The sequence below is a fragment of the Rhizophagus irregularis genome, chromosome 4 (genome assembly GCF_026210795.1).
Source record: "Rhizophagus irregularis chromosome 4, complete sequence".
NCBI classification, from domain to species: domain Eukaryota; kingdom Fungi; phylum Glomeromycota; class Glomeromycetes; order Glomerales; family Glomeraceae; genus Rhizophagus; species Rhizophagus irregularis.
In genome coordinates, this window is record NC_089432.1 from 3205853 (window position 1) to 3230552 (window position 24700).

Genomic DNA, 24700 nt, shown 5'->3' on the forward strand with positions numbered 1-24700 from the left:
TTTTTGTAGGAATACTGACCTTTGGTGACTTGGACGATTGCAGATACTATATGAAGGGGGGTTTTGTTTCCAATTAAGTTAGACGTTCTTTTTTGTTTTTTTTAGGTTGTTTGACTCCAAATGAACCTGAACTTATAGATAATTTTGGTTGCAATAGGTGGCTTTAATAAGGAGGGAATTTTCATAATGTATTTGTATTTTGTTTATTTTTTATTTTTTATTTAATTTAATAAAGTAAAATTAGATTTATATAAATATAATTATAGTAAACTGTAATACAAATAGTAAATTCAGTGACCAAATCGTATAAATTTCGTGATAAAATCAGTGATCAAATCATGTAAATTCCATATGAATTCCGTGCAAATTCCGTATCCAAACCATATTTTTAGTGATACGGAATTGTGCATTTTTCCGTATCCTATTATGATACGTTATTTCTAAGGAAAAAAAATCGTATAAAAACTTTATAAAAAACGTATCCAATTTTTTTGTAGGGCTATAATACAAAATATCCACTTCATATTTTACTAGTACCAAAAAAAATAAATAAATTGAAACATTCTAACTGAACCATGCAAGCACATGTACAAATACCAAAATTGTGCATCAAAGCCAAAAAATTATGTTATGATAACATTTGAGGAAACTTCTACGACTGATAATATTTTAGAGCACAGTAAAATAGTAGGTAAATAGTAGGTGTTAGTACACCTTCAGGTGAACTAGCAGCTAGTTATGTATCATTGCATAAGTGACTTCTTAGCACACAGAGTAAAACCAATGGGTGGTTTACAAAATAAAAAAGCTGTAGAAATAAGTTAACATATGGATAGTTTCTTGAAAATCAAAAATCAAAAGACTGAAGAGAAAGAAGAAAAATGGCACCATGAAGTTACCATCACCATTAGTTTATGAAGTTATTGTAGATTAAATCATTACATATCATAATTTAGCAGGAATTAACTAAAATAATATCTAGAGCCTTGTAGAGTTACCCAAAAATTAGATTATAAAGTTACCAGTAGATTATAAAGTCACCACTAGATTATGATGTTAGATTATGATGTTACCATTATTATAAATTATGTCATTGGATGAAGCCACCACTAGGTTATGAAGTTACTGTCATAACCTAATCTAAGTCACCAGTGATTCTACTTAAAAGAATCACTGGGTGGTATGCAATATCCTAATAGATTTATTCCACCTGAATGTCCATCTTTAGCTAATTTTTTAGATAATTCAAAAGTTTTATTAAAATCTTTATCATCTTTAATTCTTTATGCATATATGCAAGTCCAAATTGAGCCAAATTATTTTCTAATATTGCTGCTTAATTATATAATCCAAATGTTTTTTTTATCAAGATTGGTTCCAATTTCATGATAATTAGAACATCCAAGTAAATAAATAGAATTTGGATCATTTTAATTGTTCAAAAACCAAATATAAATTTCTTGTAATTTATATTATAATTTTCGAATTCTTCTTTCCTTCATTTACTTCTTTAAAACTTAGATTAACCAATTCATCAACTATAATACTTAAATCTTCAATATATTTTCATGAATATTTTTTTGAGTTATATGGAGAAAAAAAAATCAATAATATTTGAAATCTATGTAGTACAATACCAAATAAATCAAATAAATCATAGTACCCTAAGCCATGGGCGAAAAAAAGTGATAATCATGTGATTTGGTCTGCATTGCAGCGTTATACAAAATAATTAAATATAAACAGTGGAATACGTAATAGTATGACATAATCCATTGTTTAAAATTTTCTGTTGGCTTGCAAATTACACAAATTCATTTTTTTGGATTTGTGTCAAACACAAATATCTATAAATTGTATAAATTTTTTCTTCGACTTCCGCAGTAAGAAATAATTTTTTTTTTGTAAAATAATAATATAATATGTCTAACAATACTGAGCTTAAAATTATTGATAATTCAAATGAGTGGATTGATTGGATTAAAGAATCTATTGTGAAAAAACAAATAAAATTTTATGACTATAATATTCAGGAAATTGGTTTTGAAAATATTGGAAAAATCTATCGTATGAATCGGAAAAACTCTTATAGTTATTTAACGTTGAAATCTTTTTTTAATTTTAATATTACAGTTAAAAAAATTATTAATGGAGTAACTATATATATTTCTTGTCTTTAAAATATGCTAATGTATATTACGTTTCTAATTTTACCATATTATTTTATCTTTAGATTAAACTTCAACGTGAAGCGGATTTTCATGAAAATATAATTCGTTTTTATGGTATTTACAATTTTATAAATATTTTAAAAGCATTGTTTTATTTAATAAAGCTAAGCAAAATCTAAGAATTTTTTTTTTTGTTTTTCAAAAGAAATCCAAAACGATAATTCAAAAAAATATTTGCTGGTTATGGAATATGCTGATAGTGGTACTCTTCGAAACTATTTAAGTGAACGGTTTGAAAATCTAACTTGGAATGATAAATTAAATCTAGCATTTCAATTAACTGATGCTTTATCGTATTTACATGATAAAGAAATCGTGCATCATGATTTAGTAGGTTATTTACAATACTTATTTGCAATTTAATGATTTATACCATAAGGTTACATATATCTAATATCGCTAACTATTTGTTTTCTTTATTGCATTTAATAATAGCATTCTAACAATATATTAGTTTATAAAAATACTATCAAATTGACTGATTTTGGATTGTCAAAAAGGATTAAGGAATTGTTTAATTTTCAATCAAATTTACTTGAAATGATCACCCACGTTGATCCACGAATTTTTAATAGAAAAAGTGATAGCAACAACAAAATTAAATTATCATTAAATAAAAAGAGTAATATTTACAGCATTGGCATAATCTTATGGGAAATATCTAGTGGCCAACCACCTTTTTATAATGAATTACATGATGTTGGCTTGGCTATGAAAATATCACAAGGTCTCAGAGAAAAACCTGTTCCAAATATATTCGAGGATTATATAAAAATATATACTGGTAAATATAATTGAATAGTTATGGTTTATATTCATAATAATATTTATTGATTACAAATATTTACATTTAGATTGTTGGAATAATGAACCAGATGATCGCCCAACTATCAACCAAGTTGTTACTAAATTAAATGCAATTATTTCAGATTTTAAGCAAAACGATTCTAATGCAAATATTCAATTATCAAGTGAAAAACTACTTAAATCAAATATTGAAGTTCCTGAAAAAATTATAGATAATTCATTACATGAAAAAATGTCACAAGTTATTCAAACTTTCAGTAGGATAAATATAAAAGAAATAGAACCTTCAATTTTAACAAATCTAATCATAAATGATTTTGAAACAATGGTTATTGAAATCATTTTCTTTCTCGAAAATATAGAAACAGAAAGGAGAAAACATGAAATTATTGATTATCTGAATAATTATAATATAACTTTACAGGAAATTTATTACTGGTTATCAATTAATCAGAATGATTCAAATTCAATTTTTTTACTTGGATTATTTAATCATTTTGGAATTGAAATTAGTGTTAACAAACAAAAAGCATTTGAATTACTATACCAAAATGCGGCAAATTCAGGAAATGTTTCTGGAATAATTAGTTTAGGATATTGTCATGAGAAAGGAATAGGAACTAATGTTAATAGACAAAAAGCATTTGAATTATATCAAAAGGCAGCAAATTTAGGAAATTCACGTGGAATATATAATTTGGGAGTTTGTTATAATAATGGAATTGGAACTAGTATTGATAATCAAAAGGCATTTGAACTATATCAAAAGGCAGCAAATTTAGGTAATTTACTTGGAATAAATAATTTAGGACATTTTTATTTAAATGGACTTGGAACAAATGTTAATAAACAAAAGGCATTTGAATTATTTCAAGTGGCAGCAAATTTAGGAGATTGTATTGCTCAATCTAATCTTGGTTTTATGTATGAAAATGGAGAAGGAATTGAAAAAGATATAAATCAAGCAATTTATTGGTATCAAAAATCTGCTGATCAAGGAGATCAAATAGCTCAAGAAAAGTACGATGAATTAATAAGTGAAGAGTATTAATTTGTATATAAATTCTTTTTAGAAATCTAGAAAAAAATTTATAGGAAATACAATATGAAATTATGAAATTATTGGCCTGGTTATTTTTAGAAACAAAAAAAATCTAGCGGTATAATAAGTTCTTTATATTTTAAAATTTTAACTAGGAAAAAAAATTACAGGTTTATAATAATGGTATTATTACCAAGCAAAATTGGTTAAATCAAAATGTATAAAATCTTATTAACAAAAGTAAAAATTGTAATAAATGAGTATATTTTATTATTATTCCACTTATTAAGACGTCAGATTGTAATGCATAATGAAACTGTTCAAATTATTGGCCAAAATCGAACATCGCTGTTAACACCTCTAAAAATAATCAATTTTTTAAAAAATTTGTGAATACCCGTGATTTTTTTAAATAATTATCTGGAAAATAGTTCGGGGAAATTATGGAAAATTCCCAATTATTTGAGTAATTTACTTATAAAAAACTGTTATTGTACACATTTTCTAGAAAAATAATAGGTATTCATAAATTTTTGATAATCATATTTTTATAGGGGTGCTAGCAGGACCCAGAAATATATATATAGGGGTCAGGTGGCAAAAAATTTTTTTACTATGAGCTGTACGCAGAGACTTTTTATATGAGTAGTACGCATAATTGACACCTGATATTGAAAATCCTGCAAAAATACGCAAATAAAATTTCAGACATTAAGTTATTAATTATTTTATCATGGCTTTTCTATTATTTATAAAACCAAATACTAATGTGAAAAAATAGAATTTACCATTTTTCAATAATATTTTTCTAAAATTACACTTTTAACCATTAGAAATTTCTTTCAATTAATACTAAATATTACAATGCGGTTAATTAAATAAGTACGTACAATAAAAATATTTTATAAATAAGATTAGCCAAATTTAGGCCAAAAATACGCAAACTAATTTTTTACATATAAAAATTTTGATAAAAAATACGCAATCTTGATGACCTAACTATAGATGAAAAATTCTAAAATTGTACGCAAATCAAAACTTTACTCCGTCTAATTCCACTATGATGGCGACGCATCTGTGTACCCTACCCCTGTATATATATTTCTGGGTCCTGTGCTAGCTGTCATCGCACTAAATTGAAAACAATAACAATAATCGAAAATTCGATCAGAATCGATTAATCTCGATTATCGAATAAAAAATCGAAACTATAGTGCCGGCCCGAATTACGAAATGATGAATCACGTGACATCATGTCTTTGCATTATGCGAAATTTTGAATTGCATTACAAAAAGTTTTTAATCCGGAATTATAAGCTTTGACCAGAGTTACCACCGATCAGTCCGATCACGTGCAATAAACGTTTTATTTTAAATGCAAATTCATAAAATTTAATAATATGTTAAATTCCTGTTACAAAAATTAATGATCTAATTATGGAAATCGATTCCAATCCCGAAAACCAGTAGGCTTTTTGGATAATTCATTAATTCACCATACATTTCTATTGAAGTTTATATACAGTACTATATCATATTTTTTTCATGTGAAATTCAATAGAAGGAAAAATTACAGTTCATATTACTTCCCATAATAGTATACTTTTTGGTGAGTTTATATTCATAAACTAATGTATATAAAAATTCAGTTTAAGTAATTATGAAGCTATTTCAATTTATATAATTAATATTATTTTAATGTCTCTTTCATGAGATTCTTCTAAAAAATTTCTTTTAAAATAAAGTTGTTTGACTGAATCATGATTCACATTATTATTATTAATTTTTATTCACTTGGCTATCAGACTTTAGAAATGAGATACTTATTTTTGTGTCAATACTCAATGTCTGAAATGCATAATTTCTTGAGTCATTATAATTATTGCATGGCGTTTAAAGTTTAGTTATTGGTTTTACCGTTCTTTTGCATAACCAATCAGACTCATTTTCGTGTCAAATATCTTAAATGATCAATTTTTGAGTTTATCATTTTTGTATTTAAATAATAATATTATAAAATTATTTCTTTAAACAATAATTCAAAGTCAAGGGCATTGGCCATACAGGAACTATGCGGAAATGATTCCCTGGACTTATCTAGTCTCCTTCTGGTACTCACCTTCAAGTTGTCTTGTTTTTGAATTTTTATTTGAATATTTCTTTGAACTCTTTAACTTATTCAAACAAAAAATATTTTTTAATTTTATTTTGTATTTATACTTAGAGTTTTATTAACAAACTAAGTATTTATCACTTGTTGTTTATTGACAAAATATATTTTTGATTTTTTATTAATATTTATCAGAACTATTCATATAAAAAGGTTGACATGTAAAAAAACCATATACGCAATGGAGAATAGCTACATGGGATGGTTTTTATTTTGAACAATATTTCCGATAAAGAATTGGATCTGAGACGAAGGAAGCGAAGAAAGTGTCAACATTAAAGTGTCAATCGAAAGTTAGTATTTTACACATTCTTAGGGAGTAGTGAACATGCTACATCTCATGTTCTCAGCTTCTTGCATATAGGGAAGAAGAGCATCCAGACATAAATTCTCATTATATACACATCTTACTATGTGGTTATTTAGATCTGCTGATACTGAAGGAGAAATCTGCTACTATCTTACTTTTTGCATTACTAGAATCTAGAAATAAATTTGTGATTCTTTCAATTGCCATCATTATAATAATGTTTAAAAATACCAAATTAGTTTTATCCTCTCATTTTATTTGGTACATTGTAACATAAGGACAAATATTTAATAGCCATTTTCCTATCTGGGTTAGGGATGGCAACGGTCACGGTCATTAACCGATTATGACCGGTCATGACCGTGACCGATATCGGTCGGTCAAGACTTCTGACCGACCGTTTGACTGACCGTTTGACCGACCGTTTGACCGACCAAATTTTTTTATGAAAAATTTAATAAAAAACGTCGCGAAAACGTTTTTTATTAATAATTAATTAAAAAAAAATGTTTTTTGCAAACGTTTTAATCATTTTAACAAAAAACGTTGTGAAAACGTTTTTATTAATAATTTAATAAAAAATAAACGTTTTCGCACGTTTTTTCAATTGCCTTAATAAAAACACTGCGAAAATATAAAAAAAATGATCGGTCAAATGGTCGGTCAAACGGTCGGTCGGTCGGTCAAAGGTTCTTGACCGGTCATGACCGACCGATGACCGACCATGACCGACCGTTGCCATCCCTAATCTGGGTATATTAAATAAATAAAAATTCAATTATTAAATACATTAATTTATATGATAGCAATATTTTTACAAGCTTTGCAGAAACAGTTCAACGAACTTAAATCATGGAGAGACCAATGGTTCTGATAGAAAAAATGAAAAAGTAAATCATCAGTCCAGACTTAACCAAAAAGAGATACCAGATCAAGTACCTTCTGTTTACTTCGTGGATCTGGCAAAAACAAATATTATGGGAAATTTCCTTTGATATTAAGGCTGATGAATTTCTGTTGCTCATGGGTTCACAAGCATCTGGAAAGGCAACATAAGCATTTGGTTTATGCAACAGTTACTTGATGAAAATTGTCTTAATTTTCTAGTAAATTTCACTTGCTTCTTTAACATATGTATTGCTTGCTTACTGATTACATACTTATTGTCTAGTATAACTTTGGAGCATATAAAGGTCAATGTATTTTCTGGAATAGATAAAGCAATGAAACAGTCAACTAAACAAGAATATCAAAATTTCAAAATAACTTCAGAAAAATTAGAATTAGAAACAATTTGCTATGTAATTTAGTTAATAATACTTCCATTTATTTGTAAATTTTACTGTTACATGTGAACTTGATTTATATTAAATTGAGTACAATGATTGAGTATTCTTGTTAAACATTTAAACTATGGTGTCTATTAAATTTAGCCTTAATTAAATATTAATTATTTTTTGACTGACGCCTTTTTTTATAAAGTACTTTTATTACTTTTAACTTAATATCTGACTAACTAACCTTTATTACTAGTTTTTTTTAAAAAATATATATCACAATAAATTATCTTAAGATATAAATAAAACACTTTATGTGCAACCAATAATAATACTTCCCAAAATCAAACCTTTTTTTACTTTGATTATTCTAAAGACAAAAATTAGATATACAGTATATATTTTTTCAGGAGATTTTTCCAAACAAAATTCTAATTTCACATATAAATAAGCCCAGAAGCAATAATTTATTTATTTAACTTGTACAAGACTAACAATATGAGACATCATAAGAATGACATTTTTGTGTTACTCAGCAGTTCCCAGTGATTAAGGATGATTTCTGCGTATAATAAAGGTTAATTATATGAAATTCTGTGATTTTGTCAGAATTATGCAAGGTCGGCCAACATTACGATTCACAAATTCTGGCCAAACTTAATATCAGCCAGCATTATGATGATTGCAAATCAGGCGAAAATTATCATCATTTTTCTGTGAAATTCTGTGAAACACAGAAAATTATCGTCCCTGTCCGGACAAATCTACTTTATCTGAAGTAATCAATTAATAAATATACTGCGGTAGATTAACAAATAATTTCTATCCTGATGCCCACATTTCATGTGTGCCTGCTAACCGTGAGTGCATTTGATGCAATATTTGATAATTTTGTTAATTTAGTTGGCTGAAATTTTTTTGTGGTAATTTCGTGTTTTCCTAGTACAATGCTGTTGAATTTTTTTATGGATTGCAGATTTTGTGACTCATGTGGTTATGATGATGATAATGTGGTGATAATGTGGTGATGATGATGATGATGTAGAAGGCCAGGGCATTTCTTGGTAGATTTTGATATAAAATTTGATTGTTAATACAAATAAAACTAAAATTATGTAGTTCTAAATAAAACTTTCCCTCAATTGATGTTAAAGCATCTGAAAAAAAATGAAAAAAATGGAAGATCCATGTTTTAACAACGTAGTATGATTTTTTAAGCAGCTTCCATTTGAATGGAATAATGTGATTGGAATATCAGTTAGTTTATCTTTAGCCATATAGTCTGATGAGATGATACTTTCAAATTGTGTACCAAGATTTGTAAAAAGTACTGAATCTAATATCAAAGCTTGCCTACAACGTTTATCTGATGGATTGGTAAATCTTCAGGTTTGATAGGTAAAATGGTGGCAGAGGTTAAGATTAACTGGGTCCTCATGTAGATAATATGAAAATCACATAAAATAATAATTATAATATTAGTGTGAAATTTAATTTTAAAACAAATAATAAATGTATTTAAAAAAAATTAAGAATAAAGTTTAATTTCTTACATCAATTTGATTATAAACAAGTCCAATGCCAAATTTTGAATTTGTAATAGATAAGACTTGTCCTTCTTCCAATTTTGATACATAGAATGGTTTTTCTTTGTTAAGAGGAAAACACTATAATATTAAATATTTGGGTAGCATTTGAGTCACCTTCAAATCTTGTATATCCAGTAGCCATTCCTATGAAGAATTCACCTGGCATTTCCTTATATTCTGAAATATAAAGAATTGTTGAAAGCTGCGCAGGCATTAGAAAATAAAAATTAAATGTAAAATTATTTTAAAAGAAAGTGATTTTTTTTTCGTCGTGTGCGTGGGAAAATCAAAAAAAACTGATTTTTAAAAAGAAAATTCGTCATATGGGAAATCCAAAAAACTGATAAATTTTTTTTAAAAAAAGCAATGATGATTTCTCATATGAAGAATTTCATTGTCATAATTAAATTATTTTTATAGCTTAATAAATTTTTTATTTTTATATTGCAATTACCAATCGGATTAGTTTCATTTCGTTGCTATAAATTTGTTCTATTTATGCAGCCTAATTCAAAATTGTATTGAGATTAGGGCCTGCCCAATTAAGCTAATTTATATGACTAATGATGTGCCACTCCGAATCCTGGACGATCCAATTTAGATTATGCGGCTTCACCGTCGCACAATGTTTAGATATAGATTAGTATATATGTATGATTTACACAAATCCATAAATAGAATATTTTTTTTACTTCCTTCGTCAAAAATTTTTTATTGTTTTACTCCATTTACTTATTTCTATTAGTAAAAATAATAATAAAAATGCAAAATAATGAAAATATAAATGAATGGATTAATTGGATTGAAGAAGCCATTAATAAAAAAACATATTAAATTTTAAAAATATTCAAGAAATTGGTTCCGGAACATTCGGAAAAATCTTTCGTTACCTTAAAAGAAATTGTTAAAGAGGTATTACATTTATACTTATTTAAAAAAAAAAATTCGATTGAATACAGTATTTTATTTTTGATTTTTTTTTCTAATTATTGTACGTTCCATTAGCTTGAACTTCAACGACATGTAGATTTTCATAATAATATTATTCGCTTTTATGGAATTACAAAACATGAGTCAAGTACTGGTAAGAATATCCATAAAAAAAAAATTAATAACGATTGTAACATATAAAGATGAATAATTAATAATAATTATTTTATTAGAAAATATATTTAATCCAACAAAAAATTATTTGTTGGTAATGGAATACGCTGACAGTGGTTACACTTCGTGATTATTTAAAAAATAACTTTCATAGACTTACTTGGAATAATAAATACAACTTGGCATACTGGTTGGCTTGTTCCGTACTATGTCTACATGAAGAAGGAATTATCCAACGGGACTTGGTATTTCATTTTCCGGTATTAATAATATATTGATTTCAACAATTACTGTATAATTAATTTATTCTTATTTTTATATTATAATAGCATTCCTGTAGCGTATTGATTCATCAAGATTTTATTAAGTTGGCGGATTTTGGCTTATCAAAAAGGATTGATGAAGCATCTAAATCACAATCAAAATTGTTTGGTATGGTTCCCTATATTGATCCAAAAGTATTTATATTGAATGGCAAGAAATTAGATGAGAAGAGTGATATATACAGTATTGGTGTACTGTTATTGGAAATATCAAGTGGAAAACCCCATTTCATGAAGAGAAATATGATTTTAGTTTAATGTATAAAATTTCACAAGGTCGAAGGGAAACAACCGTTCCCAATACTCCTAATGATTATTCTAATCTTTATACTGGTAAATATAAATGTATTGTTTGATTTATTTATTAAATTATTATTCTAATAAAATGCATTTCTTTAATTATTAGAATGTTGGAATAATGAACCAAGTAAACAGCCAGCTATGCATGAAGTTGTTAATAAATTAAGCATATTTATTTCAAATTCAGATAACATAACAATTTATCAACAGAATGATATAGTATCTGTTCCTGTACCAAATGAAAAAAATACAACCCCAAATAGTACAGGAAATTCATTGCATGGAGAATTATTTAATATGAATATAAGTGAGGTAGATAGGATATTTACAAATGAACGAATTAATGAAAACATTACATCTGAGATTAACGAAATAGTTGATTTCATTTTTGAAGAAGTTAATAAAGGTCATATGAAGGTAAAACGGAATGTTCTTGATTATTTGGATAATCATATTATAAACTCAAAAGAAATTTATAATCGATTATAAGTAATCGAAATACTTTAGAATCCATCTTTTTTCTTGGTTATTTCAATTATACTGGAATTGGAACGACCAAAGATAAAGAGAAAGCATACAATTTATTTATTAATGCATCAGAAAATAATTATATATTAGCACAATATTATGTTGGAGAATGTTATAGATTTGGAAGTGGAATTACAAAAAATCAAAAACTTGTATTTAAATATTATAAAAAAGCAGCTAATTAAGATTTTGCAAGTGTACAAATGAAATTAGGTTGGTTTATAATAAAGGAATAAGTTAAAAAAGATTTAAAATTGGCTGCATACTGGTATAAAAAAGCCGCAAACAATGGAAATTTAAAAGTTATGCATAACCTTGGCCACCTATATATAAATGGGGATAGTGTTGATAAAAATAATCAAAGAGCTTTTGAATTATTCAAACAATCAGCTGAAGGAGAATTTTCAGGTGGAATAACGATGTTAGCTTATCGTTACAGTAATGGAATTGGAATTAATATTGATAAATAAAAGGCATTTGAATTACAACGGAAGGCTGCAAATTTAGGAGATATGATGGCAAAGTTTATTCTCGCAGTTATGTATGAAAAAGGAGATGGAATTGAAAAAGATTTAAATTTATTGGTATGAACAATCTGCTAAACAAGGACATCAAAAAGCTCCTAAAAAGATTAAAAGAATTCAAGAAAAATTAGAATTAGAAATAATTTGCTATGTAATTTAGTTAATAATATTCCATTTATTTGTAAATTTTTCTATTATATAGGAACATAGGCATGGCAATTTCAAACACTAGAATTCATTAAAATTATTTATGTAATATTAATTTTATATTATTAAATTAAGTATAATGAATGATGTATTTTTGTTAAACATTTAGAACTATAGTGCCTCTTAAAAAGGAATAAATGAATAAGGTTTAATCCTTATTTTTTGAGAAAAATCCCTAACACTTTTCTTTATAAAGTACCTTACCTTTTAGCTAAATAACCATTAATATTTTTTAAAAAAATTTTATATCACATTTATATCTTAAATGTAAACTTTTTTATTTTGTATGGCTGCTTCAAGATCGATTAATTCTATAGGGCCATCTTAATAAGTTGAGTTTGGTATAGCTTAAGTATTTGATGCATTTAAAATGTAAATCTCGTAGTATCCTGCGATACATTTATGCGTGTTTTGACTTGCTATATATCACATGTTATTATGTGATTCAATTAATTATAAAATTTAAAAAAAACTATTTAATTTTTGAAGATTTAATTATAACGACAAGAAAAAGAAGTAAATTGTTCAAATTATGAAAATATCCGTCTGTCTTCTTTCCTCAGTATTTAAAAAAGAAATTATATATAACAATATTTAATTATACAATTTATTATACACTTATGCTTTACTCTCGTATATAATTTAATTTAAGTGACACTACATTAGAAATAACTTTATCATCAACTACATTTTAACCAATAAGTTATAATTACTAACTCGCCTTTGAAATATTATACAGCTTTATTCTCACTTTGAATATATTCAAAAATGATTGAAGTTAATTAATAAGAAGAATTTCAAAAATTTCATTGTAAAATAACGGGTACTAAGCAATCATTTTTTTTCTATAAACAAAAATGTCAGATAGTAATTATTTTAATAACTGAAGAAATATATTTTCTTTATTACGATAAAACATTTAAAAATTAAAATTATATTGATGTTTGCTATCTTTAGGATTGTTTAGTTATATCAAAAAAAATAATTCTATATAAATTAGGAACTTGAATCTGTATTTTTAACACTAAGCAATAATAAATAACATTAAAAATTATGTTGACAAGTTTATAATGTTCCACAATTAAATTTTGATAAATCTATTAAATTGTACTAGTTATGGCAAATATAAGAAACATACTTTTTGCTTCATATTTTTGATAAGGATGTCTGCCTTTCCGATTATCAAAAAAATAATCTATGGCCAATACATTTAAATATCGAGAATTAATTAATAACCTTAAGATTAAATACTTAAAATTTGATAAAACTTATGACATCATCAATTTCATAAAAATATTGTCAGGAAGAATACTAATTACAGTTATTACTAGTTGCACATTTGTTTCTTTTGATTAATCTAATAAACATAAATTAATATTAGCTTTAAGACGTTTTAAGCTAGATAAAGATATTTCTCCAAATGACACAAATTTACATTTCAATGTTCACAACCGAAAAGTATATCCATTGGAAATTCCTAATTCTTTGTTATTATTATAAAACATTTAAAGTTTTTTTGAGCTCCAATTAATCTACCGATTTTCCAGAATTATTATAATTTTGTAATATCACATGCGAGTGTTCTAATAGTATCCTTCCAAAATATTTCTTTATTATAGTTCACGATTAATGATTTAATACATTTTTCGTTTTAGAAGTTTATTAAAATATTTTTATCACATATTTATATAATATTTACATATAAATTAAACTTTAAAAAATTATTTAATAATATAAGAAATAAGTTATTTATTTATTTATTAATTCGCAAAGTTCTTTTATTACATAATGAAAACAATATTAAGATTAAAGAGAAATGATTATTCCTATAGTGTATGATACAATGATGGTAAAGTAACGATTCACCCAAATATCGATAACGTATACCTAAATTCTGAAAGCTTATTATATTTTACTTATCGGCATTTTTTTTTATTAACAAGTGAATTTAGCAAAAGAAAAGATTTAGTTATGTTTCTTTTTCGAGAGTTTTAACTTTTAACCAACAAAAAAAACTTATATTCACACAATAAGCTAAACTCCACACATGACCCGGATGAATATTTTCGGCAAACTATAAACTTTTTATTGATCTAATCGATTCTTTGCGTTACACAACTTTTCTTTTCTTTTAATAATTTTAACGTGTCCAACAAAAAAATAAGGATGTGAGAAAGTTGAATGAAAGAGAAGATATTTTAAAAAAAAAATGTTACAAATGCCAAAACAATATTAAAGATTCATTTGGAATTAATATTTTATTTATTAACAATGTTATTACAATTTAATTTTTTTTTTTATTACATTTTTAAGACTAAGAAATTATTAGAAGAATTACATAATAAGTCAAAAGGTCATTTATAGTAAAAGAAAATTTGTCCCAATTTCAAATTATTGTAAAAGATGAACAACGAAAGAATTTGAATAATTTTTAATCATACTACAATGTATTCGGAATAGTATTGTAGCATATTTAATAGAATTCATAAATTATAACTAAAAAACTATTTAAGTCTTTTCAACAAATAAAAAAATAATCATAAAATATTCAATCTAGTTGTTAATAAAGAAATACACTGTCATGGCGTCATGCTGTCGTAACATAATTACCGAAAATAATCATAATGGTGTAGCCGAAAAACGGAGCCGAATTCCTGATTGCCGATGTAACACCTATGCCCGTAATAAAATACGTTGCCACCATAGGTATTAACAAAATAACTCTTTAATTATGATATAAATAAATACAATAATATGCTTGGTTTAATACTGTTAAATAATAAATAAGTTAATTATATTAAAATTTTAAAGTGCGATAATTTCTCCATATTAGTAACCTTTAATTCTATTAATTTACTTAATGTGGCAATTTTTCATCATAAGAAAAATGCTAAAAGATTCGTGTTATTATTATTATTAGAATGAATTTATAATACTTAACCATTTTTATTTCCTAAAGTCCGAAATTATAACTTGTTTTTCAGGAAACCAAAATATTACGCCTATTTATACTTCGCCAAATTCATAATTTACTTCATGGATCTTAATCTTTAAAGTAATTCCATTATTTTAAAAGTATTTCCATTGTTTCAAAATAATTCCACAAAATATTTACAATTTCCTACTTTCCATAAGATCATCATTAACTCCTTAATTATGATTTGTAATACCTTTCACGTAATGATCTACTTCTCGGATCACTAATTATCCTTAAATCATGTGACTAATAGTTTAACGACTTCACGGTCCGATAGTTATCCCTAATTTTTATGACCAATAGTTTAACGTCATTTCGGACCAATAATTATCCCAAATTTTTGTAACCAATAGTTTAACGTCATTTCGGACAAATAATAAATACAACTAAAAATAAATTAAAATTTTATATACTAAGATTAAATATAATACTGCGCCCCACAATTAGTAAATTTACTATGTATACTACGGACTACGGCATTACACCGATCATCCGGACCCGGGATCATGTATGCAGATCATGTATAACCTGGAAACAAATCCGGGCTACCATTTTTTTATTGGGTTGTGATCATATGACACTTTTGTGTCACCCAGCGTCTTTTATTTCGTTCTGAATTAATTAATTGTTATTGTTTACATTGTCGAATTTACTGGAATATTTTTGGTATTAATAAGACTATTTATTTTTATTTTTTAATTGAGGCTTAACTAAAAAAAAAAAATGCGTAAGCAAATACCGCGGTTGATCGGCAACTAATTTTAATGTTTGTTACGTAACTCTATAAATATACACAAATCCATAAATAGAATTTTTTTTCTTTTCCTGACTAACCACCGTCAAAAATTTTTATTGCTTATTTCATTTACTATTTCTAATAATAATAAAATAATAACAAAAATGCAAAATAACGAAAATATAAATGAATGGACAAATTGGATTGAGGAGGCTATTATTAAACAACATATTAAATATTATGAGTATGAAAATTTTAAAAATATTCAAGAAATTGGTTCCGGGGCATTTGGAAAGGTTTTTCGTGCAAATTGGAAAAATTTTGGCCATTATTTAGCATTAAAATCATTTTATAATCTAAATAACATTACCTTAAAAGAAATTGTTAATGAAGTAATTAAATATTTTAATTTCATTTTTATTAAAAAAAAATTATTTTTTCGTATACTCTTTTTCATATTTATTCATTTTCTAATTATTATGCATTTATAATTTAGCTTAAACTTCAACGAGAAGTAGATTTTCATGACAATATTATTCGCTTTTATGGAATCACAAAATTTGAATCAGGTATTTGTAAATATATAAATATCAAGTATAACAAATTAAAATTAGGTTTATTTAAATTTTTTTTTTTTTTGTAAAAACTAATAATCGATTCTTTCTTTTTTTATTAGAAAATAAAATTGACCAAACAAAGAATTATTTGTTAGTAATGGAATACGCTAACGATGGTACTCTTCGTGACTATTTAAACAAAAACTTCAATAGTCTTAGTTGGGATGATAGGTATAATTTAGCACATCAATTAGCTTGTTCTGTATTATGCCTACATGATGAAGGGATCATTCACCGAGATTTGGTATTTTTTTTAATAAAATATTTAAAATATTTTACAAACTAAATTAATATTATTTATATATTATAATAGCATTCTTGTAATGTATTGGTTCATAAGAAATCCATCAAGTTGGCGGACTTTGGATTATCAAAAAGGATTGACGAAGCATCGAATTCACAATTAAAGTTACTTGGTATGGTTCCCTATATTGATCCAAAAGTATTAATGAATAGCAATAATTTAAAATTAAATGAGAAGAGCGATGTATATAGTATTGGCGTTTTATTATGGGAAATATCAAGTGGGAAACCACCATTTCATGAAGAGAAAAATAATATTGGCTTAATCTATGACATTTCACAAGGCCGAAGGGAAGAAATTATTCCTGATACTCCTAATGATTATTCAAATCTTTATATTGGTAAATATGATTTCAATATATTGTTTGTTTTACTTATTAAAGTCATTATTTTAATCAAATTCTTTAATTATTAGGATGTTGGAATAATGAACCAAGTAAACGACCAAATATGCATGAGGTTGTTAATAGATTAACAGTATTTATTTCAGATTCAAATAGCACAACAATTGATCAACAGAATAACATATCTGATCAAACTTATCCTACGCCAAATGAAAATCTAACTCCAAATAGTGCAGGAAATTCATCACATGGAGAATTATCTCAAATGATTCAAAATTTCACTAATATGAATACAAGAGAAATAGATAGTATGTCTAAAAATGAACAAATTAATGAAAATCTTTCACCTGAGAAAAATTTAAGCATTACGATTAATGAAATAGTTGATCTCATTTTTAAGGAAAATATTAAAGATAATATGAAGGTAGAACAGCATGTTCTTGATTATTTGAATAATCATAATGTAAATTCAAAAGAAATTTATAATTGGTTATTAAATAATCAAAACAATCCAGAATCTATTTTTTTACTTGGTTATTTTAATGTTTATGGAATTGGATCAACCAAAGATGAAGAGAAAGCATTTAATTTATTTATTAATGCATCAAAACAGGATCATACATTAGCACAATATTTTGTTGGAGAATATTATGAATTTGGAGATGGAATTACAAAAAATGAAAAACTTGCATTTGAATATTATGAAAAAGTAGCTAATAAAGATTATGCAAGTGGACAATTTAAATTAGGTTGGTTTTATGATATTGGAATAAGTGTCAATAAAGATTTAAAAATGGCTGTGTATTGGTATGAAAAAGCTGCAAATAATGGAGATTTAGAAGCTATGCATAATCTTGGCCTCATATATAAAAATGGAGATGGTGTTGATAAAGATCATCAAAAAGCTTTTGAATTATTCAAACAATCAGCTGAAGGAGGAGATTCAAGTGGAATAATGATGTTAGCTTATTGTTACGATAATGGAATTGGAATTAATATTGATAAACAAAAGGCAGTTGAATTGTATCAGAAAGCTGCAAATTTAGGACATATAACGGCTCAATATAATCTTGCTATTATATATGAAGAAGGAGATGGAATTAAAAAAGATTTAAATAAAGCAATTTATTGGTATGAACAATCTGCTAAACAAGGACATCAAAAAGCTCAAAATATATTAAAAAAACTAAGAAAAATTAGAATTAGGAACAATTTATGATGTAAATTATTTGTACCATTACATAGAAAAATAAACATGGTAATTTTAAACATCAGTATTTATTAATTAAATTATGTAGTATCAAATTTTTATAATATTAAATTGAATATAATGAATGTGTATTCTTGTTAAACACTTAAAATTATTATACCTTTTAAAAAGGAATAAATGATATACTATAAAGTACTTTCATTACTTTTTAACTCAATAGCCAGTAATATATCTTAATTTTTTTAAAAAATTATATAATAATAATTACATTAGTATCTTATTAATACAAAATGATGTATAGATAAAACACTTAATATGCAACCAATAATATTTCCCAAAATTCCAATTTTTTACTTTGACTCAGCTAATTCTATATGGCAATTTTAATTAATCGAGGTAGATCTTTTTTGGCCAAAAGCAGGTTGTCCAAAAATATACTTGAGAATTTGTCGTATCTAAAATGTAAATCTTAACATTTCTTCTATTTGTTGAATCCAGATAAAAAAATCTCATTAGGAGGATAAAATTAGTGTAATTCTATAAATACACAGGTGATCGTGATAAATTGGATCTTTGATAAACCGGATTTGGTGTAGGGTTTCAATCTGTTATCTGAATTAGAATCCGGATTGAAATCTGTATTTCAGATTTAGATCTGGATTAAGACTTGTAATTCGGATTAAAATACAGATTACAGCTGTTTTCATAAGACCTGGGACAAAATAAATTTTTGGACCCGACCACCAACCCACCAATCTGGTTCAGTTGTTATTTGCTTTACAAATCAAATTATCAAATCTGGATTACATGCCTAGCGAAAAATACTGGATCAGCAGGTCAGTGGGTCGGTGGTCGGGTTCAAAAATTTATTTTGTCCCAGGTCTTATGAAAACAGCTGTAAATTATATTGTCCAGATTAAATCTGAATGAGACTTATGATAATTATATATCAATAAATTATTTAATATAAAATATTATATATTATATAAGTTTTTTTTTTATTTTTTAATAAGATTAGTATGCAATATAAATTTATTACACTTATATTTCTAATATGCTTCATCTTCTAGTTATTCCAATCTGGCGTGAAAACTTCCATAACTTTCATATTTTGTTTTAAAAAGTGCATTTTAGTCACTATTCCCTTTCATCCAAGAATGTACGTATGCATAGTTCTCCATTAACATCAAAACATTTTGTAAAATAACTATGTGTGATACTTGTATATTTTCTTTTAGCACTGCCCTCTTTTATAAATATTAATTAAAAAAAAGATAATTTTTATTCTTTTTAATAAAAAGAATTATTTTACAACCTTTTCTTCTAATTTCATAGGCAGTAGTCGCTAATTTTGTAATTCTTTGAACTTAAAGGGCTTTGTAAACTTCTATTAGGAAATTCTTCATTATCCAAATCAATTTCAATATTATTATTTTCTATTGTTTATATTGTTTACAATAACTTAAGTGAGACGTAAAGAATTTTGTTTACAAGTAAATAGTGATTATTAATATAGTAAATCAGTATTAAACTATTTATATACTAATCCGGATTACAATCCGTCCAATCCGCTAATCCGGATTACACAATCCGTCTAAATCCATCTTAAGGATCTAATTTGGTGTTATTTCAGATTTTTCTCCCGGAACCAAATCTGTCATTAAAACTAGGAAACGGTAACCGTTGGTGCGTCCGAAGCATCATAAATTACATGTTCATAAATTTAAACTGAACACTAAAAATATCACACTAAAAATGCTAAAAAAAGTAATAGTATCACTAAAAAATGTCATTTTATTATCATACTTTCATACTTTGTACTATTTTTGCAAATTTTTAATTTATTCTCATGATTGTCAAAAAAAAAATAAAAAGTTAACATTTAATTAAAAAAAATACAAAATGTAAAAATTATGAGTAAAAAAAAATCAATTTATTATTTGAATGCCATAAAAAACTTTAAGAAATAAGAAAATTTAAATCAGGGATAAAAAAATTTTTAAATTTAACGTATAAACAGTAGTCATGTGACTTTATAAAGATATTTTTAGAATCAGGGGACATAAACAAAAAGTGTTGTACACGTAAACAAATTTAAGGTTACACCTGATCCTTAAATTTTATTGGTCATACACGTGTGCGGACAGACAACACTTGCATGGTTTGGAGTAGTATGGAAGTGTCCTACGCTTACGCTTCGGACAATAATCGTGATACCAGATTTTATTAGTAAAGTCGCAATATTTCATAAGTCCTATATCAGTTATATCAAAAAAATTTTGATATATTGAATTTTTCCAAATTTAGCATTAATGTATCCTTTTTAGCATACCTTTATATTATTGTAATTTTAAAAAAATGCTTGATTCCAGCCGAAATGGTTAATTTTTAACAGAATTAAAATTAATAATTTTATACCAAAATTCTTTACGAATATTGCATACAATTTTACCATTCTTTTTTTTTATATTAATAATTTAATCAAAATTTTCATATAAAATCCAGTATAAGAAGATTTTTTGTTATATCGGATATCTTGATATACCGGATATTTTCTCTGGAATAAATCAATCCGATTTATTGTGATCACCTGTGTAATACAAATGTGAAAAACTATATAAATTTACACCACTAGCGATGATGTACGAGTGTGAAAAATTTAGAAAAATTTTCAATAATATAAAATATTAGCGCATTTTTTTAATAGTAAAATATGGCGTAATTATTTAATTATATAAAATCATGTAATATTATAATAATATAAAATCGGTATAATTTATTTATTTATTAAAATGACTAGATAAACGCATTTATATAAGAATAAGATCACATGAAATATTTTAACTGAATCTAAAAGTTAGAAATAACGAAAGTAAAGAAACGATAATTATCCCTAAAAAGACTTATGAACTTACAAAAGAAATACCTATCCAAGTATCCCTAATCTAAGAAAAATATGTAAATGAGAAATGTTAGTGAAACATTTCTAATTAGAAAAAAAGGCAAAAATAAATGAAAGTTTTATAACGAAAATTACAAAACTTACTATTTCTGATTGCTCAAATCAAGAAATCCGAGTATACAAATGAAGAAAAATTTTAGAAAATGCTTCTAATAAAAAAATTAAAAATAAAAAGTTTCTAAGTTATAAATTTGAAACTTACTGCATAGAACAATTCAATGTCAGATCCAATGCCAAAGAAAGTAATGAAAAAATGTTAGCATATCGGCTGATTGGAAAAATCGAGCCAATTAATATTTAAGCTCAGTTGATGGTTCATTATATAACTGATGGGTTACTTATTGTCATTTAGCATATAAAATTATGGGAGGCTTTTCTGATCAGCCGATATGGTAAAAAGTTTCATTAAAAAAGCTTCAAAGTTGGTTATTTTAAACTTACCAAGGTTCCAATGCCAAATCAAATGCCAGTACCTAAAAAAAGAAAAAAGAAACATTAGCAAATGTTTCTACTAAATTTTATAATAAAGCATCACAAAACTTACTGGTTTCGAAATTGAAAAACCTATAGCCAGAATCTAAAAGAAAAAGGGAAATGTTAGCAAATGTTTCTAATTAAAAAATACATAAAAAAACTAAGAATTTATAAAATTTATCATCCCAATTAGTCAAGATCGAAAAACTGAAATCTACAAAAAAGAAAAAAATAAACATTAATAATGTTTCTAATAAAAAAAGTTAAAAAAATTTAAGTTTCATAATGAAACATACAAAACTAAATCATTTCAGTGGACACTTAAAACTTACAAAAAGAAAGTAATGAAACATTACCTACCTTAAAAAAATTGAAAAAAATTTAAGTTCAATTTTTGAAACTTACTCAATGTTCAGTACCGAAGTAAAGCATAAACATTTCTGTAAAAAAAGAATTAAAAAATAAATTGAATTTTATAACTTCGAAACTACTCAAATATCCAATGCAGTTATGCCAAAATTGAAACTGGTGGGAACCTATGTACAAAAAAGAAAGAAAGTCTGAAAAAAAATCAAAGTTTAAAAAAAGTTACGTTAGCGTGATCCTTAATTTATGTTGAAATTTAGGCGAATCACCTGACCGAATTGGCTGAAATTTTGTTAAAGTCAAAAGTTATGATTTCTACTAGTGAATTTTATGTGTAGGTTCTTATATTTAAGAAATTATTCAAGATGTAGATTTCTGAAATTACCTATTCGTGTAGAATCTACGCAACTTTTTAGATACAAAATTATTTACTATTACTAGCTATATTTTCTGTAATAATTTCTTTTTTATTCTTTTTGTATTATATTATTGTTTTTTGGATTATTTAATTTTCCTATATTTTTCCTACCGTTGTTGCGTTCGTTTCAGACTTAAAATCATGCATTTAAGAAATTATTTCAAGATGTGAAAACCTACATAACTTTTAGGATACAAAATCATTAAAGTGTTTTTTAAATCATGTCTTTATATGTAAGTTACTTAAAATCATGTATTTATGAAATTATTTCAAGATGTAAAACTTTCAAACTACCTATTCATGTAGAATCTAAACAACTTTTTAAAATCCGCCTTATTAAATAACTGTTTTTAAGTGTAAATTATGCAAAATATTATATTTATAGATTTTTACGGGGTATAATTTCCAGGTATTACACATATTTGACAATTTTACGTTAATACTAGCCTAATATACTAACCTCCTGATGCTATTTACGAAAGTGGCGTAGTTCAACTGTTTATGATATACTAAATGTAAAATTTTATCTTTAGTTAGCATAATTATCTTGATAAAAACTTTTTTAAATAATAAAACAATAATAGGAAAAACAGTAAATAAAGCACTTAAACACTTTATGTTTGACGCTTAAAAACAATATACGCTGCATGTTTGCGCTCATTACGCTCATCATTATTTTTAAAATTAGTAATTTAGTTAGATATGGTTTTTTTCAAATATTTTATTAAGCAAAAAATTATTTTCATACCATAAAATTGTTAAGCCCAGACTCCGGAGCAATAATTTATTTATTTAACACGTGACAAGACCATCTTAGATCATTGTGTTACTCAGTGGTCCCGGAGACCCGGACTAATCAAATTTTATATTATATGATACTGAGTAATAACTAAACTAATTTTAATTGTGTAGTCACTTATAAGATACTAATTATTTCTCATAAAAAAGTAATTCATCAAACAAGAACTAGGTTTATTGAGAAACTAGAAGGTTCTTTATCATGACAGCAATGCATAATTATGTTCAAATCTGATATATTTGTAATAAAATTGAAGCATGAATGTTTCTATACACAATTTTAATCCAGACACTACATTCTAATGCTCACAGCTTCACAATGTACATTTCATATTATAAATAAGATGGGATGAAATAATTTGATAATTTTTTTGATATTTTTTTTTTCTTTTTTAATAGAATCTGTTTGATGTATTTGAAAATTTTTTTAATAGTATTGATATCCATTTGATAGTTTTTTTGATAACTGAAGGTCTATCTGAAAAAAAAAAGTTTAATACTACGTATCTCTAAACTTTTATTTAAATCTCAGACTATTTCTCTATACTTGAAAATTTTCTTTATCTAAGTATTGTTAACATTGTTTAATTTGGATTCAGATCAAATCGTCATATTTTTTTTCAAAATTAAAATTAATCATAACCATAAATTTAATGTAACTACAATTTATTAAGATGAAATATTGAACATTTTCTTTTGCAAAAAGAAGAATAAAATGCATTGATTTTTAAGATAAATTTTTTACAAAAAAGAGAAAAAGATAAATCCAAAATGGAAATTGATTTCCAATTTTTTTAATAAAATTGAGACGAATCTTTTTTTCTTACAAAAAGAAAAAGTGATAAACCAATGATCTTTAAATTTTATTTTATCTCAAAAATAGAAAAGGATAAAGTAAAAATAGCAAGTGATTTCCTTTTTAAACAAAAAAAAAAAATTAAAGAAGGTTAGTTTCATCTATACTAACATAATTAAAATACCAAATTAATCATGATTTTTATGATGATCATATCCTGAAATGTATTAAATTGTTTACGTGTAAATATATTGACAATTAATCTTTATTTACCACAATATGTCACA

The 24700-nt window shown here is 25.4% G+C and overlaps 3 protein-coding genes across 3 annotated transcripts; all 3 read left to right on the forward strand.

Annotated features, from left to right (window-relative positions):
- Positions 1 to 1922: 1922 nt before the first annotated feature.
- On the forward strand, positions 1923 to 4089 carry OCT59_024013 (uncharacterized protein; the record flags this gene model as incomplete). The annotated part of the gene is made up of 6 exons (XM_066135113.1): positions 1923 to 2067; positions 2134 to 2153; positions 2234 to 2285; positions 2377 to 2561; positions 2667 to 3015; positions 3086 to 4089. The coding sequence occupies 6 exons, from the start codon at positions 1923 to 1925 to the stop codon at positions 4087 to 4089; spliced, it is 1755 nt and encodes a 584-aa protein (XP_065991169.1).
- Positions 4090 to 10030: 5941 nt separating this feature from the next.
- On the forward strand, positions 10031 to 11866 carry OCT59_024014 (uncharacterized protein; the record flags this gene model as incomplete). Its single annotated transcript, XM_066135114.1, has 8 exons — positions 10031 to 10069; positions 10279 to 10338; positions 10432 to 10510; positions 10645 to 10775; positions 10860 to 10988; positions 11069 to 11186; positions 11260 to 11559; positions 11661 to 11866. The coding sequence occupies 8 exons, from the start codon at positions 10031 to 10033 to the stop codon at positions 11864 to 11866; spliced, it is 1062 nt and encodes a 353-aa protein (XP_065991170.1).
- A 4423-nt stretch (positions 11867 to 16289) lies between these two features.
- Positions 16290 to 18608, forward strand: OCT59_024015 (uncharacterized protein; the record flags this gene model as incomplete). Its single annotated transcript, XM_025331197.2, has 5 exons — positions 16290 to 16517; positions 16622 to 16694; positions 16802 to 16986; positions 17056 to 17386; positions 17461 to 18608. The coding sequence occupies 5 exons, from the start codon at positions 16290 to 16292 to the stop codon at positions 18606 to 18608; spliced, it is 1965 nt and encodes a 654-aa protein (XP_025171405.2).
- Positions 18609 to 24700: the final 6092 nt, after the last annotated feature.